The sequence below is a fragment of the Protomyctophum parallelum genome (assembly GCF_964188405.1).
Source record: "Protomyctophum parallelum genome assembly, chromosome: 11".
In the NCBI taxonomy this organism is placed as follows: domain Eukaryota; kingdom Metazoa; phylum Chordata; class Actinopteri; order Myctophiformes; family Myctophidae; genus Protomyctophum; species Protomyctophum parallelum.
In genome coordinates this window covers 3,635,201-3,653,409 of record NC_139707.1, presented here as the reverse complement: position 1 = coordinate 3,653,409, position 18,209 = coordinate 3,635,201, and the positions used below count along the sequence as shown (strand labels likewise).

At 41.5% G+C, this 18,209-nt stretch overlaps 1 protein-coding gene across 2 annotated transcripts in view; it reads left to right on the top strand.

The window, feature by feature from the left end:
• Positions 1–18,209, top strand: part of tfpia (tissue factor pathway inhibitor a) — a 155,395-nt gene that overhangs the window by 127,216 nt on the left and 9,970 nt on the right. For both annotated transcript variants that reach the window (XM_083776503.1, XM_083776502.1), the window contains one exon: positions 7,869–8,072. In XM_083776503.1, coding sequence (XP_083632629.1) covers positions 7,869–8,072 — 204 coding nt within the window. The remainder of the gene's footprint in view (positions 1–7,868; positions 8,073–18,209) is intronic.

Sequence of the window (18,209 nt, the reverse complement as noted above, 5' to 3'; positions counted from 1 at the left end):
TGTTTGCACAAACACTAATGGATGGAAAACCACACGCAATACATTGCATGCTTCCAACTTGCATATTTACCATACAGTTTGCATTTGAATGACATACTATGTTATTTTGCTGTGATACAGTACAGTACAGTACAGTACAGTACAGTACTACAGCACAGTACAGTACTACAGCACAGTACAGTACAGTACAGCACAGTACAGTACAGTACAGTACGAGTACTACTGCACAGTGAATATATACAGTACAGTGTGTTATGATTAGTACATCACAGTATAGTACAGTACCTACAGTACAGTACAGTACAGTAGAGTACAGAACAGTACAGTATAAGTCGCACAGTACAGCACAGTACAGCACAGTATGAGTAGTATATCACAGTACAGTATGAGTAGTATATCACAGTACAGTATGAGTAGTATATCACAGTACAGTATGAGTAGTACAGCGCAGTACAGTACAGTGCAACCCAGTTCAGTTCAGTACAGTACAGTAAGAGTAGTACAGTATGAGAACTACTGTACAGTATAGTATGAGCAGTACAGCACAGTACAATATGGTACAGTACAGTGTGCGTAGTACAGTACCGTACAGCACAGTACAGTACAGTATGAGTAGTACAGCACGGTACAGTATGGTACAGTATAGTGCAGTATTGGTTCCCTACCCGTTTTGACAAATTAACCCATTCTGAACGGGAACCCATTTTGGTGTTAGCATCATGTCGTGCTTTAGCTATTGAAAAATAGCAGATCTACAAGCTCGTAGCGCGCCACCGAGTGGCGCGCTACGAGCTTGTAGGTCTGCTATTTTTGAAAAATCGAAGAGCGACTGACATTTTTAGAATCTGATCTCAGGTCAGAATGGGTTATTAAATCAGACCAGTGTGTGTCCAGTGGAAACCTCGTATGAATCTGATCTCAGGTCAGAATGGGTTAATTCATACTGTACAAATTCCATCTTATTCCTACCCCTCCCCATGAACCAATGGGAGCTGTCAGGCTGTCCAGGACATGTCTCTGGACTGCCCTCTCAGCAAACTGTCTTTGACGTTCGCTCTCTATCGCTGTCTTTACTGTATCTCTGAGGCCCTCTGCCACAATTTCTGCCTCTGAAGCTCTCCGGAAATGCTTTAGAAAACGCTTACTGTAACAGAGCCAGTTCATTGGAGATTGTCTACGGGAATGTGGCCAATTTTCCATTTTCCAAAGGATGTTTTACAGAATAATGAGCATTGGTGACATAATATGCAGATATGCTGTATATGACTTCTGCGTCTCAAACCCCTTTTGTAATATGCTTCTGGCAATAATAATACTGTAATACACTGTACCTTACACTAGTTTAGCATTTAACCCATTCTGACCGGGCACCCATTTTGGTGTCAGCATCATGTTATGCTTTAGCTATTGAAAAATAGCAGATCTACAAGCTCATATCGTGCCACCGAGTGGCACGATACGAGCTTGTAGGTCTGCTATTTTTGAAAAATCGAAGAGCGACTGACATTTTTAGAATCTGATCTCAGGTCAGAGTGGGTTCATCAGACCAGTGTGTGTCCGGCGGAAACCTCGTATGAATCTGATCTCAGGTCAGAATGGGTTAAGCCTCAGCTAGTAATGTATGGGCTATAATTTTCACTTTGGGGAACACTTTGGGGATTTATGAATTTAATCCTGTATGGGCAATCTCATTCTCTCTCTCTCTCTCTCTCTCTCTCTCTCTCTCTCTCTCCCTTTCTCTGCAGCAGTCCTAGCAGTCCTTTTTTTTTTTGTAAAAACCAATTATTTTATTAAATGTGGTGAGTTGTTTTGGAATCGATTAAATTGATTTGTGTGATTAATTGTTATTCTCATAGTCCAGCACAGCATGCCAGTTAAGGTCCTCGAAGACTGCTGCGTTGTTTCTGGGTTTTGGCAGCAGTCTGCAGGGACCTTTAGTGTTTGACTTTTGATTGGCCAATCAGAAACTCTCCCAGGACATCACATCATGTATGATTTAATCCTGACAAGAGCTATAAGATGATACAAACTATGCGACATTTCAGCTGGTATTTTTACCTGTACAAGTTGAGACCTGGGGGCTGCCTGTCTGTATTGTGTGAGCTACATGGGGCTGCCTGTCTGTATTGTGTGAGCTACATATTGAGTAAATATCCAAAATATGGTTTGTATGATTTGTGGCGTGCATGTGTGTATGCTTGCCTGTGTGTGTGTGTGTGTGTGTGTGTGTGTGTGTGTGTGCGTGTGTATGCGTGCGTGCGTGTGTGTGTGCGTGCATGCGTGCGTGCGTGTGCATGTGTGTGTGTTTGTGCGTGCGAATCCTGGCAAAGATTGTAGCCTGTCTCCAAGACAGATGAAACCAGCTTCCAAGTCTGATGCAATCCAAAATGTTGTGCCTAATTTAATCGTACATATTTCAGAGGACAGATTCAAATGCTGATTTGTTGTTCGGCTTGGTGTGCATTGTGTGAGTAGGATTATGATTCTTTTCATCCGTACTTAATTACCGATGACAGTTTATGAAGCTGGGGATGGTTACAGATGAATTTAGAGAATAGCCAGAGAAAGATTTAAGCTGACAAACATGTATTATTTAAATAAATAAATCAACAAACAAACAAATAAAATATCTTGGCAATACTGCCTAACGATGATGTGAGCTGTTTATATTTCTAGCAAATTATATAAATCAAATAAAGTGTGTGTGTGTGTGTGTGTGTGTGTGTGTGTGTGTGTGTGTGTGTGTGTGTGTGTGTGTGTGTGTGTGTGTGTGTGTGTGTGTGTGTGTGTGTGTGTGTGTGTGTGTGTGTGTGTGTGTGTGTGTGTTTGGACAGTTATCAGAGATTTACTGTGGCACCAGACATATCTTTTGAAATTATGACAAAGTGGAGTACAATTTAGTAATACATGGTCTGAATGAAAGAATGTCACTCTTATGTACCTGTACAAAAAATATATATATAACAATATAGAAACCTTGAACCTTGATTCGTGGTGTCACGCCTGTGGTAGTTTATAGATATTTTATGTTGTATTCTTTTTTCTTTAATGTGAAATCATTATATTTTAAGAGTGACGGCTGGGGGCATTCGTATTGCGCCGCTAGAGGTGAAATTGAGGGATGACGCATGACGGACAAAAGCGAAAGCATTTGCCAAGAATGTTTTCATTAAAGATCATCATTTTAAGACCATTCAGTATCCTACCACACCACCAACCTGCTATCAGTTATTATATTTTTATTACAGTTGTTGCCAGAAACTGTAAATCAGAGACATGTTTAATTGGTTTAATTTAATCATGGCCTTTGCATATATCCAAAAGGATTCTTGGTTTGAATAACTCATTGTTAATGTTGCCACCTCTGCTGCAGTCAGGAGGTAGAGCAGCTTTGCAGCGGCTTTGTGTCCTTGAGCAAGACACTAAACCCCAAACTGCTCCTGATAAGCAGGTTGGCTCCTTGCATGGTTTCATGCGTCCAGCAGCTGTTGATGAATTGGATATATTGTACAGTAGGACCCCGATGGAATCAAGACCGCAAGGACTTTTTGGGTGAAATCCTTTTAGTTGTGCTTGTCCTATACTTGTAATGTTTTACATTTATGTCTGATAAAATATTCAATCAGTCAATCAATCAATCAATCAATCAGTGATTGAAATGTAGACCATTTAACCGGTGAAGTTATATCTAGACAGAGGATATATAATGTGGGTTCACTAACAGTTCTTTCTTAGTTTGAGCTGGCTGAACTAAGATGATGGCCTGATTATGTTCCATATAAATAACGCTAATGTACATACCAAGTCACATACCAAGACAGCATTTCAATCATTTATTATTGCATCAAAGTTGGACAGTGTGTCTGCATGCATGCATGTCTTGGCATGACACATTTTCTTGTTTTTCTTGTTTTCTTAGAGGCCCCTTATTGGCTGCTACACAGACACAATGTTTTGATTAATGTCCGAGACCGACAGCCCCTTGGTGATATCTGAACTTTGTATTTAGTTGGGAAATTCACATTGTTGTCTTTGGTAGTCTTGTCTTTGCGAGCTAAGCTGGACACGGCTCAATAATTCAGAGCGGATAAGTACTGCTTATTGTACTTCTGTGTGTCTCAGAAGAAGGGGGTAGGAAATCAATAGGAACATCCTGTTTTATATCCTCACATCCTTGGGAAACAAATTCCTAGCTTAATGTAATACTTTCATTTACAATAAAATACATATCACACTTTACACCAGCCAGTGCTGCCGTTTCTTTGCAAACAAATGATCCACTGCTGCGCAGCGTGACGTGAGGCCTACGATGTGAAAGAAACTAGTAATCATTGCCTGGCGCCTTGTCATTATTTTCCCTTTAAAGTTTGCTCAGCAAGGTTCCAGCTGTGGAAGTGTGTTTTGTTTACATATCCCAAATGGGGCCGTACCACTGAGATTGCTTGTCTTACATAGCAAGACAAACAATCCTCTCCCCCCCCCCCCCCCCCATTGTCGGATGACCATACTGCCGCTTATCTGCCTAACAAGAAGAACGCAAATATAATAAAACATATCATGAGGCGGTGGGGGAAAACATTTAATTTCCACCACACCCAACCTGCAAACACAGGATCGAGATAGTGAGTTTTTGATTTCAACCCCAGGAAGGAAATTCGTTTGCATTCCACCGCCATGGTTATACTTTATCCCATTCTGAACGGGAACCCATTTTGGTGTTAGCACTATGTTGTGCTTTAGCTATTGAAAAATAGCAGATCTACAAGCTCATAGCGCGCCACCGAGTGGCGCGCTAAGAGCTTGTAGGTCTGCTATTTTTGAAAAATCGAAGAACGACTGACATTTTTTTAATCTGATCTCAGGTCAGAATGGGTTATATACAGTCTGTTGGAATTGCATGGTCGGGGTTGTTGTGCTGGCTTTAGGCAGAGCTGAGATGAGTCTATGCTTCCATTATACCTACTACTACTGGCCTGGCAGAGTGACTGTCAGGCCTGGTTGGCAGTAATAAAAGGGAGCGCTGCTGGGGTGGAACTTTGTACCCTGCAGGGAAGGATTCCCACAGTATAGTGAACGTTTGTTCGCCTGCCTTTCCATCACAATATATAATATAATAAAGGGTCTGGGTGATGATTAAGCTTACACACCCAGGTGGTGTATGTCTGCCAAATGCACTCATCATCATCATTACAGTTTAAAACGTACTTAACAGTACACAGAAACTATGCCAAAACCTACTGGTAACAAGACTACTCACCCCGTTTCTGTTTTCCTCCCAGAGTTTTCCCCAGTGAGGGGTGGGAGAGGCTGGCCAGCAGACGGCTGGACTTTGAATTTCTCTAACTATAAACTTTCATGACAGCAGAACAGCCTAAGTACAAATATAATTTATGAAAAGCTACTACCGTACAGTGAAGTCTGTTCACAGAAGTTGTTGTAGGATATGTGGGGATTATCTGACGAGGTACCATTTGAGGGGGCAAAACCTTACATATACTAAATAATACTAAATTGTTTATAGGGTCAATATAAGTCAAATAATATAGCCTTTCCACAGGAGTGTCTTTTTATATTTTTCCAAAAAGAATACAAACAGCCAATAGCATATTATTACAAAGTTATCCCCCTCACTGGGGAAAATTCCGGGAGGAAAAACGGGCAAGCACCGGGGCGAGTAGTCCAGTATTCAACCTACTGGGGTCAGGGGTTGCATGTAGGACTGTCACAATTATTACATAATCACAATGTTTTGAGATAATCACAATTATTTTTCAATTCATCAATTATTTCCATGTTGAAAAACGTCCATACATTTTCAAACATTTACCAAAATAATATATTTCCCGAAAAATTCCAAAATGGCGGAAATAGTTGATCGGCAATCATAAAGAATGATTTAATGTGTCAGTGATTTCTCTGTGTATTAAGCTATTTGTCATAATTTATCTGTGCAATTTGTGATTACGAATCCTTAAAGGCAAACAGAAATACAAATTGTAGGCTAACGTTCCAATGTTCAATGCAAAAAAACACAATTAAATTGTTAATCACAATTATTTGTGTGACAATTGTAATCGTCAAGTTGAACAATTTAAAGTACACTGGCACAGGTCACACTACAGCTTTTACATAAGACAGATGTTTATAATAGATGTTATGCTTAAGGATGGGTTGCGCTACGTCCAACCAGGGAAACTCCCCCCTGTCAGGTGGAAAGGAGCAACTTGGACACTCAGGCATGAAGGAAGCATGAGTTCAAGTCCGTTGCTCTCCCCTTGTCCCCCATATATGGGGACTAGGTTGGTCTCCCCTTGTCCCCCATATATGGGGACTAGGTTGCTCTCCCCTTGTCCCCCATATATGGGGACTAGGTTGGTCTCCCCTTGTCCCCCATATATGGGGACTAGGTTGGTCTCCCCTTGTCCCCCATATATGGGGACTAGGTTGGTGGAGGGTGTGTAGAGCCCAGGATCACATTAGATGATTGACACAGGGGTGAAAAATGGAGAGATGGGTTACAAAATCGTGGGATAAAAAATATATTAAGAAAAAAAAGAATGGGTTAAGGACCTTTCACATATCACCTTCAAGCACCTTGCTTGTCGACTTTGTTACAGTAGATTTATTATTGTGCCAGAACCAGAACAAAATCATTTTACACTTATGTACCTGTATGTACACAAGACATAAAAATTAAGAAATATTGAACCTTGAAAATTACTTTACCACAATACCTCAATACCTACAGTAGTAGCCTACTCATTGCCAGTGGGTTGCCAAAATAGAGACTTCTTGCAGTGGTTATTAACCCATTCTGAATAGGCACCCATTTTGGTGTCAGCATCATGTTATGCTTTAGCTATTGAAAAATAGCAGATCTACAAGCTCGTATCGCGCCACCGAGTGGCGCGATACGAGCTTGTAGGTCTGCTATTTTTGAAAAATCGAAGCGCGACTGACATTTCTAGAATCTGATCTCAGGTCAGAATGGGTTAATCAGACCAGTGTGTGACCAGTGGAAACCTCGTATGAATCTGATCTCAGGTCAGAATGGGTTAAACATACCCGGGGGCACAAAACAAATAAGATGTCTCGCAAGAGTGGTACTGTAAGTAGGCTAGTGTGAATGTTAATGGTGTGCATGTGGTGCCCTGGACTGACTGTGCTTCACGGTGTGTGACAGGGACTTATAACCTGACATATAAAAGGCAGGCATGAGGGCAGATGAGAGCAGCCTCTGTGCGTGCACAACACCGAGCGAGTGATTTAAGGTTCTGACAGGTGTCGGGTAGAGCTGGGGAGCATTCCCTGTCACCTGCTTCCTCGCAGTGACGCCTGCTGTTATGAGTGATGTGATGGAGGGGTTACGCAGGCACTGCATTACGCCTACGCGCTTGCAAGCTGTTCCAAACCGCTCTCTTGTCGTTCTGTATGCGATGCAAGTGACCCGTGCACAATTCACCGCACATAATCTTTGTCATCGTGATTATGATGAGTGGGATTTTGTGTGCATGCAGTAGGTGAAATAGCCTGCAGAGTGAATGTACCTTTACCAGAATTATAGGTTTTGTTTTCTGTCACCGTTATTCACTCCCGAGTGCTTGCATGGAAAATGCATCTATAAAGAGATAAATGTATTATCAAGACTCTCCCCCCCACAGCAACTGCTTTACCAACCTTAAATCTGTCAAACTATTAACCTTGGAAACTATACTGCCAGGCATCTCCAAGCCTTAGGTTAAAGAGCTTTCTGCTGTGACCTAAATTCACAAGAACAAAAGAAGGACAAAATAGTGTGTGTGCGTGTGTGCGTGTATATATATATTTTTAATATATTTATATATTTCTATCTTCCTCTTTGTTTACAGCAGATGGAGAGCCACGCGAGCTGTTCATCTTCAGCGAGATATGTGCCCTGAAGAAGATGGAAGGGCCGTGCAAGGCCATCAAGGACCGATTCTACTTTGATATTGACACCGGTCGCTGTGAGGCTTTTGAATATGGAGGATGCGGGGGCAATGCAAACAATTTCGAGACCTTGGAGGAATGCGCGCTAACATGTTTGGTATCCGGTGAGTTTTTACATGCATGCAAAGTGTTTTCCCATGCAATCAGTTATTTCCAACTATTTTAATTGAGGTACTTTGTTTTTATTTATTTATTTGGTTCGAATAGGTTACAGTATGTTCTTACAGTGCATCCCAACCAACACGACCCATTTTCTAAATACATCACTATTGTACTGTAGGCTGTAATTCTAATGGAAATCTGATGAATGGGTCTAGCAACCACATGCAGCCAAAGTTCACACAGAAGTATAATCATTTGTTTTCAGTACGTTTAGAGATTATTATGGTGTTCTTTACTTACTGTAAGACTTACTGTTATAGGCCATTGTTCCTCGAATGTTAGCAAATGATCAATTTCATGTTTGAAAGCTATTGCAATTAGGCTTTATTGCCACCATGGGCATTTTGAAGGCAGCTTAAAAGCCAATTTAGGAAACCATTATGCCAAGATGTGGCTCAAACTGAACAAGAAAAGCAGACTGTTTTGCTTGAGGTATCTAGCTAAAAATAAGCACTCCCATCAAAATGTCCTTTCCGAAAAGCTTCCTCTGTATAATCGGAGTTGGACCTTCTGTCTAACTCCAAACGAAACGTAGTGGGTGCCTGCTTGGCTCCTGTGAAAGAGATGGCATCCTTCTCCGCAGTCAGCTCCAGAGATGGCATCCTTCTCCGCAGTCAGCTCCAGCCAGTTACATGCACGTCTCGGTTCCAGCAGTGTCGTTCAGCAGTGTCTGCGCCCCATGCGGTGCAGTGTCTGCGCCCCATACGGTGCAGTGTCTGCGCCCCATACGGTGCAGTGTCTGCGCCCCATACGGCGCAGTGTCTGCGCCCCATGCGGCGCATGACCACACTGACAAGAACAAATACTGCACTTGATTTTTCAACCCCTTAACTGACTGCTTATTTTGTCACCAAGCCCAACCTGGGTATTGTCATTACTACTGGAGTTGATCCCTGAGTTCTGAGTCTGATCCACCAGAAAGCTATCCAGGGCCATGCCTGAGTAGCATTCATAGACTCACTATTAGTGCCATTTCAGCAAAGTGTGTGTGTGTGTGTGTGTGTGTGTGTGTGCGTGCGTGATAAGTCACAATGCTTTTCTCCTCAATGGTAAAGAGAAATATTTGCTGTAAAGTTTGTTGTGTGCACAGTGCACACATAGCATGCATTATTCAATCAGGCAACAAGATAATCACCAGTCCATTTGCACCTGGTGGCATCAGCCTATAGAGATAGGGTTACATTAACTTTAAAGGCATCCCCATTTTTCGACACGCACACATCTACATTACAGTGACTCTGGGAATGGTAGATAAAGCAAAGGTGGCCATTAAATAAAGCTTGCCGTCTGTTCTGTGACTGAAGTGTGCATGGGGCTGCCGGGTGTCAACACAGTCTGGCTGCCAAGACTCACAAAGGTCTTTCATCATTTGGAAAGTTAGTGTCATACTGCAAGGGAGAAGAAGAAGAAGAAGAAAAGGAAAGGGTCTGTACTTTAGAGTAATGGTACGTTAAGGCTGTTTTGTTTTTGCGTGCTATATATGAGTTGTAATGGATGTTTTTTTATCCTCCATCACCACAACAACATAAGCTCCTGTATTTCAAAACAGGTCAAGAAAGAAAGCAGCAAATGTTGTTTTTTTAATACTTTTTTTTTTTACATTTTCATCACAGCCTGTGAGAAATGTTATTTGATCATTTGAGAACCCATTTCAAAATGCCATTGTACTCTCGCTCTGCAGAAAGAGCTTTTCCTAGAAATCCTCTCTTCTCAACTGCTCCAAACCACGAGGCATTTGTGCCTTGCCATGCCTTTCCAGTGGAGCTGCCCGGCAACAGAGAATAACTAGAAAAAGTGCCCTTCTGGGCACAGGTCTCCACCAGGATAGGAATGTAGGACATTGCAGCTTGCCTTCATCTGGTGGTTGGATAAAAGGGCAACAAAAGTAAATTTTAGGTAAAAACACTTTTCGGCCAGTTATAGCGCCACCTTGAGGCTGAGTTGAAATTATTCATGTGGCATTTCTTCCTCGGCCTAGTGGGAATGGGCGTGCACAATTTCACGGAAATCACGCGATGTGTTCATGATTTGCAGCATTTTGTTTGAAACTGAGCACTCCTGTGAACTTTGGAAGCCAATCTTAACCAATCAGGATGGAGTCTGAGAAATCTGAAAGACCCGTTTCGTTGAATGGCTCTAGAGAGACTGTGTACCAATTTGCGCGATGTTTGGACAAAATCTGTAGGTGTACTGTGCAAAAACTTGTTTTGCACAAAGCGGCCTCCTGGTGGCGCTATAACAGGCCGTTCTGGAAATTCTGGGGCAGAGGTTCATCGTTGGCATCCAGGGAGTGTGTGTGCATAATTTGGCATCGACCGGGTTAATGGTGCCGGAGATTAGCTGCTCACGGACACACACACACACGGACGGACACACGGACGGACGGACGGAGTGCAAAACATACTCTCCCCCCATGCCTTCGGCCTGGTGGAGACAACAAACAAACCAACAACAATGGCAGCTCTCAAGAAGAAGAAGTTCAGGAGCACTTGTCTAACTTATCTAACAGGCGATGTGGCAGTAAAATAGAGAACATCACGTAATTAGTCAGTGGTGGAAAATAAAATAAGTACAATTTACTGTAGTACAGTACTTAAGTACTTTACTTGAGTATTTCCAATTTCCAATACTTTCACTTCTACTTTCACTTCTACATCTCGGATCCATATATTATACATTTATTTGAAAACTTTGTAGATTTTGATTATTATTTTATTAACACATAAATGTAGCACTTCAGCCATATATACATTTCGGCCATTTTAAAATAGCCAATCTACAAGCTCACAATGTGTCGCATCATATTGTGAGCTTGTAGATCTGACGTTGACGAACGGTGACGAACGGTGAAGAACGTCGCAGAGTAACAGCACAGGATACCACATCTGTTGCTCAGCAAAGACTCTATTCAGCCCTGACACACTTGTGCTTGTGTTACACCACCATGAGTCATAGACCATTATTTGTCAAAGAATTCCTCTGCTCTGATGTTGCTCAGCAAAGCGTCTGACCTGTGAGAGGTCAGACGCTTAATCACACAGTCACACATCGTCTCTTACAGTATATATACTCAATTTTGTTACTTAAGTAAAAGTATCAATACTGCAATATATAGAAATACTCGAAGTAAAAGTCCGGAAGTAACTCCTTTTTACTCCTTGAGTAAAAGTACAACAGTATTGGCATCAAAATGTACTTGAAGTACCAAAAGTAAAAGTAATGCAGTATGTCCCATTTCGAGTTTCATCTATCCATCCATCTTCAACCGCATAAGGCCTCACTCACACCTTTCGATCTAGCATACAACATTGATGCATGCTAGATGTAAGTGTGTCATGGCCGCCCCAATGCATTTCCAATAGAAGTCACATGGTTTGATACAACATTTTGGACTACAAGCTGTTGTATGGCTTTCGGCTGTGTTTCGACTGCCCCCCTCATACAACACAAATGTTGTGTCAAACCATGTGACTCCCATTGGAAATGCATTGGGGCAAGATGTATCACACCCTTTGTATACAACAAGCATACATCAGTCTGTTGTAAAGGTGTGAGTGAGGCCTAACTGTATGAGATGTATAGCTGATGCAAGCTCGCAATGCATTTCCAATGGGAGTCAAATGGTTTGACACAACATTTTGGACTACAAGCTGTTGTATGGCTTTCGGCTGTGCTTCAACTGCCCCCCTCATACATCAGCTATACATCTCATACAACACAAATGTTGTGAGTGAGGCGACTTGTGTCGAGGACCTCCCTAGGGAGACACCCGAGAGGCATCCTAACCAGATGCCCATTTCGAGTTTTCAAATGTATAAAAATCTTGAGAATAGCCAAAATATTTGCCTCTGAGATGTAATGGAGTAGAAGTTCAAGTACCGGAAATTGGAAATACTCAAGTAAAGTACAAATACTTCACAACTGTACTTAAGTACAGTACTTGGGGTAAATGTACTTAGTTACTTTCCAGCTGTCAGAATGTATAATAGAGATGGCAGAACTGCAAAGAATGAGCCGGCCTCGCTGAAGTGATTTAAACCAGCGATGCAGCGTTTACGTATCTCAGGGCTGTTATTCAGCCCGGTTCATTTACGGACATAATCACTGTGCACTGAGAACCTATTACGCTCAGCACAGCTAGTTCTTCCTGAGAATCCTGCCGACTGTGATGGCCCTCTAAACCCTTATGACACTACCGCGTCAATCCCATACAATGCTGACCTATATTTGTATATGGCTGGCTCAGAGATGTATTTCAGAAATAATAACAGGCTTCAGTTCTACGGCACATAACAATTACAACAGAATAATGTCCTTTTCAGACAGCTGCACACAATGGTAGATTCTATGAATTCCAATTTGGTAAACAATATCATGTACAGCGCCAGGCCTGAAATAAAGATGGGTTTCCTGAAGAATGAGTAATGCAAAGAAAAGGAAACAAAATATCTAATCATGAATTATATAACAGCGTCTCCATTCAAATCAGCTAATAGCTTATGGTTATGGGTGATCACAGTGGGTGGGCATCACAAACTAACATCTACTGTAGATTTGATGGCCAAATCTGGTCACAAAGGCCTGAACAACTGTATGTATCTGTATTCTGATTGTAAGTAACAAGCATGGAGCTTTCCGAGTGTTTGTTCAGTAACGGCGACCAGTCTGTAGGAAAGGGAAGCCAGGTTAATTTGCATAGCCCATTTCCACAACACGGTAATTGGTGGTGAACATAAGTCATGACACAGCGTAACGGGGGTCTCCCCATCTCTCCAGCTTTTTAGTAAACAGAATCTACATTTTATTTATCCAACTTGAAGAGAGAACTCTACATAAATCATTTAACAGCTTCAATGTTATAGATAGTGTTCCAGTTCTAATTGTGTCCTATTTTTTGGGAGAGATATGGGATAGACTCATGTTATGTTATTGAACAAAAAAACACTGTCTAGACTCTACAGCAATGAATATTTAGAAGCTATTATAACATTTATGAACTAAAATATAATGAAGTGACTCTACTCTGCCCTATGAATGCAGAAGTGCTATACAAACTACCTAATTGTTGATCTGCTTCTGGAATGTCTGTCTCCACCTAGTGGCCAATGTGTGTTTGCGCCTCCAGTGCCTATGTTTCATTAATGGTTATTAGACATTAGACATAAGTGGTCTTGTTTTTACAAGGAGGACCTGGCCAAGAAAATAAAAACACCTGCACCAATTACAGACAGAAAAACAAGAGGCCAAAATTGCGAGGCCAGAGCAAACTATGAAACTGTGCCCATGCTATCACCATGATAACAATACTTTACTTACTTTTCCTCAAATCCACCCAGTTGTGTAGGACTTACCCGTCACTGCTAAGCCCTACTGTTGGCCTCAGGGCGAGTGTAGACAACCAAATCTAGTTCTGAATCTGCCTGTTGCTGCTTTTTATCTGACAGTGGACCGGGAGGTTCCCCCCAGTTTCAGGACACTCATGGGAAAGAATGCTTTTTTCTACGCAGCCACTACTCTGTGGAATGCCCTCCCTCCAGCCCTGAAATCCCTAAATTCTATTGCAACTATTGCAATATTTAGGAAAGACCTGAAATCATGGCTCCATCTACACACTAACTGGTCATAGTTAGCTTCCGACCCTGGATAGCCCATCTCCCATGCTCAGGACTATTCCCTCAGGGTACCTCTTGTCCTATGTATATAGCTCCCAGCCTTATATATAAGGATTATGTATTATATGTTCCATGGTTGTTTTGTCTGTACAGTATGTATGTGTATAGTTTCATGTCACAAAGTGGACCACAATGGAAACAAGCGAAGGCTTTTTTGTGTCTATGTCCATTTGGCGTTTTTTTAAATGATGTCATTTTCTGTAATTTTCTTAAACTGCCAATAAAGTATTCTATCTATCTATCTATAGGACATAACGCTTTCGGAGGAACGCTCCTCCCATGTCCATGCCCTGCTGAACAGAACTTCCTTGAACACAGCCAATTGTGTTCGTAATGGTAAATAAATGGTGCATTTATATAGCACCTTTATCCAAGGCACAATGATTGTACATACATTCACCACCCATAAATACCGATGGCATGGCGCATTAAGGCATCATGCCATAGGCACGGCCACGCCATGTTGCAAGGTGTCAGAACGCCACAGTGACATGGACACATCCTGTAGGATTCTAAACCAAGTCTTTGTGGTGGTGGGCAGGTGGTGTCTTTGTGGTGGTCTTTGTGGCGGCGGGCAGGAGCTTCACCGCTGCAGCACACGGTCCGGATGTCGAGGAATAATTAGAGTATGTATCAAATCTTTTTCCAAACTGTAGGGGGTTAATGATTTTTTCTTCTTTTTTGTAGTATCATATGAAAACTAAAATACACAGGAGGATACTCTATCAAACTCACGCTGGCCTGTCTTAACTGTTGATGTCAATTTGGGGAAAATATTGAGTCAAGTCCAGTCTAGAGAGCAGCCTGCTCAGTGGGTTATAAAAGTGGGCTGACTGTTAATTCCCCAGTAAAACATATATCACCCTTCCAGCACCTCCAGTGCCTGAATTGTGATTGTGAATTATTCATGACTGCATCGCCAAGCCAAACAGATGTAGTGTAGACGGCCCTCTGATATTTCTCTTTTCCCGGTGCTTTAAAGTCAGTGAAATGTGTAGATGTCACCGTGTAATGGCATTTTAATTATGCTCACCCACAGGGAGGCGGCTGGTCATCAAAAGACGGATCAGATCAGTGGGAATTGCCGGGGGGTGTGGGGGGTGGACCTGTCCGTCCAGGCTATGGGACCATATAAGGTCCATTTGGTTACCAACTCCATCACTTAGCTGGGGACCATCTGGAACCCCCTCAAGGTTCTCTCTCTCTCTCTCTCTCTCTCTCTCTCTCTCTCTCTCTCTCTCTCTCTCTCTCTCTCTCTCTCTCTCTCTCTCTCTCTCTCTCACTCTCTCTCTGGCTCCATGTATAGATTTATGAGACAGAATCGGTTTAGAAAACCCAAACTGTTTTGGCTGAAGTGCCTTAAAGTGTCTTCAGATGATTGACAGCCACTCCAGCTAAATATCTCATATGTGCCCCACAGATGAACTCAAGGGATTTTGTGTGTGTGTGTGTGTGTGTGTGTGTGTGTGTGTGTGTGTGTGTGTGTGTGTGTGTGTGTGTGTGTGTGTGTGTGTGTGTGTGTGTGTGTGTGTGTGTGTGTGTGTGTGTGTGTGTGTGTGTGTGTGTGTGTGTGTGTGTTTTTCTCAGAAGTATCATGAGCCAATTTTGCTGACGGGGCAGATATTTGTGTTTTATACTATCAGGTGACTTCTTTGAAGGGCAAGGATTTAACAGAGCAAAATCCGAGCCTCCGGCAGCTTGTTCATTTGTTATTCCTATTTTGGAACAAATCCAGACAAATTTGAGGAAGTTACTTTCAAATTACAATTTAATCTTCCAGATCGCTGATCTGGAACATGAAAGTTTGAACCTGAAAATGTAACTATTTTATTTGAAAATAATCTGCACTCCGGTTTCCTTCAGTCACAATGCCTTTGTCTATCAACCTTGCAAGTACTTCAGTCTGTCCAGTTTACAGACTATCATATTAAAGGGACACTTCACCCTTTTTGCAAAAAAATATATGTTAATGACGTTTAGAAGCTTTAGATCACTTTCCTGGGGGTATTTATGTGTGTAATATGTGGTTTTAGTTATTTTAGATTGTAGCAGTGAGCCTGTTGTCTCTGATGTCATGGACACTGGTCTCACTACCTTCCTGGACTACAATTCCCATAATTCTTTGGTGCACTGCTCCTCCTTGTGGATAGGGGGAGAGCTGTCTTACTGAGACAACATGTAGTCCAGGAAGGTAGTGAGGCCAGTGTCCATGACATCAGAGACAACAGGCTCACTGCTACAATCTAAAATATCTAAAACCACATATTACACACATAAAGCCCCCCAGGAAAGTGTTCTAAAGCTTCTAAACGTCATTAACATAATTTTTTTGGCAAAAAGGTTTGAAGTGTCCCTTTAAGATTACAGTACCATTATCAAGAATATGAGTTCTTCAGCAAGAGATTAAAGAATGCCAATGATGCCCATCATTAAAAGCATACTCAACAGTATGTCTTTCATAATGGTTGAACAGGCAAATTAAAGCAGATCCAATACGTAAGGCAAGGCAAAGCAGATTAATTTGCATAACCAATTTCCATAACAAGTGTTTTTCACAAAACATAAATCATGACACATGAGTATGCAGAGTGTAAAATCATAATAAAAGGGCATTTGAATACAATTAAAAACTGAAAAGAAGTAAAAATTAATAGAATAGTAACAGAATCAAATTGTATTGTAGAAGACATTAAAGGTTTTATGACATTCATTTTCATTTATTTTTCTTTTTCTTTTTTCTTTTAGGTTTTATGACCTCAATTACACCCAAAAAACCTGAACTTTGAACATTCAGTGGATTTTCTGTGGTCTGAAGTTTTCTTTGGGGTTTTTTGGGCCTTTTGAGCTACAATGAAAACAGGCAACACAGTGAAACAGTGACATCTGCTGGCAAATCCCATTGACATATATGGGATTTGCAGTAAGTGATGTCACTTACTGCCGGCAAATCAGAGCACCTGTTTGAGCCAGAGGGAGACCTCTAGTGTGAAGTTACAGGGAATAGTTAATGCCATTGCAAGTGATAATAGGCTACTGTAGGTGTAACCTTGAAAGATTATAACGTTTGTCTACTCAGCGATGCTCCTGTCTTTCAGAATGTTTATTTATTATCATACTATAATTAACCGAATGTCTGAGTGTGTGTCCGTGTGTCTGTGTGTCAGAAACAGTGCCGTAACTCCTTACTGCCTGCACCAATCACTCCCACCTTTCACACAGGCATTGCCCATATGAATATGGAGGGCGTAACGAAGCCCTTTTTTCGATTTGACACATTAATGATTATTAATTAATTTATTAGTCAATTACAAACGCACCCGGGCGCAAATATCTCACAACGGGTAAGGACTAGTTCTATATAACTTACACTCGCCACATAAATATCTCTCTGTCTCTTCGTCTCACCCTCTCTCTTTCATTCTTCAGGACTTGTCATTTCATGTCTGTGTTTGACTTTTACCATAGAAATTAAAATGCATGTGCTCACAGCTCACACAGTACAGAACATACAGTATCTCTCTCTCTCTCTCTCTCTCTCTCTCTCTCTCTCTTACTTTCTCAGAAAAACTATTTGTTTGTTTGTTTATTTTCTGCACATAAATGAAGAAAGAACAGAGAGGGACAATAGTGGCAAGATGATGTCGGTGAGATCCCAGAGAGGCTTTGAGGAAACTCAAAGGAGTTATCTGATAACCTTTGGGGAACTTAGTTTTTCTCTGTTCTTCCACCATTGTAAGCTGTGTCACAGCAATCATCTTCCAATCTTGCTGGGTCGCCTGAATGTCCTCCTTTCTTCTTATTTATTTATATTTTTCTCTCTCCAACAACCTCAACTCAATTCTCTGCCACAAAATAAAATGGTCTAAGGGCTATGTGTCACTATTTCAGCTGCCTCTCCGTTTCCGTTAGTTGTCATTTGTGCTGATAGGTACTACTACTGTATGTTGGATAATGAGACACTATTGTTAATTAACCACTACAACCCGATATACTTTGTTGACCAGGGTCCCCCAGGGGTCTATAATTGGTGCCCACCTTCACACATTCATTCAACTTTAATTCAGCATGGTGAAATGAATTGCACTATGGTTTTGCAAGTAGATACTGTATGTAGAAGTAGGCTAGTAGAAGTAGCTCTGATCAAATTAAGCTCTTGTTTTACGTTTCGGCTGCTCAGTGGTGAGCTGTCTAGAATAGGTCCTGTCTTGTCAGCATAATCTCGCAAACAGCATGAGCGATGTTGTGTGCACTGCCAGTTGGCCAAAATTTTTGTCTTCAGAATGTGTTTTACACTTTTATTTTATACTCAGAAATAAACTTATTTTTGTTAAATTGAGGTCAGTGGGGCTCGCCCGGCTCGGATTGGCCTGAAGCAGTGCCCAGATTGTCTATGACATGAATATCATA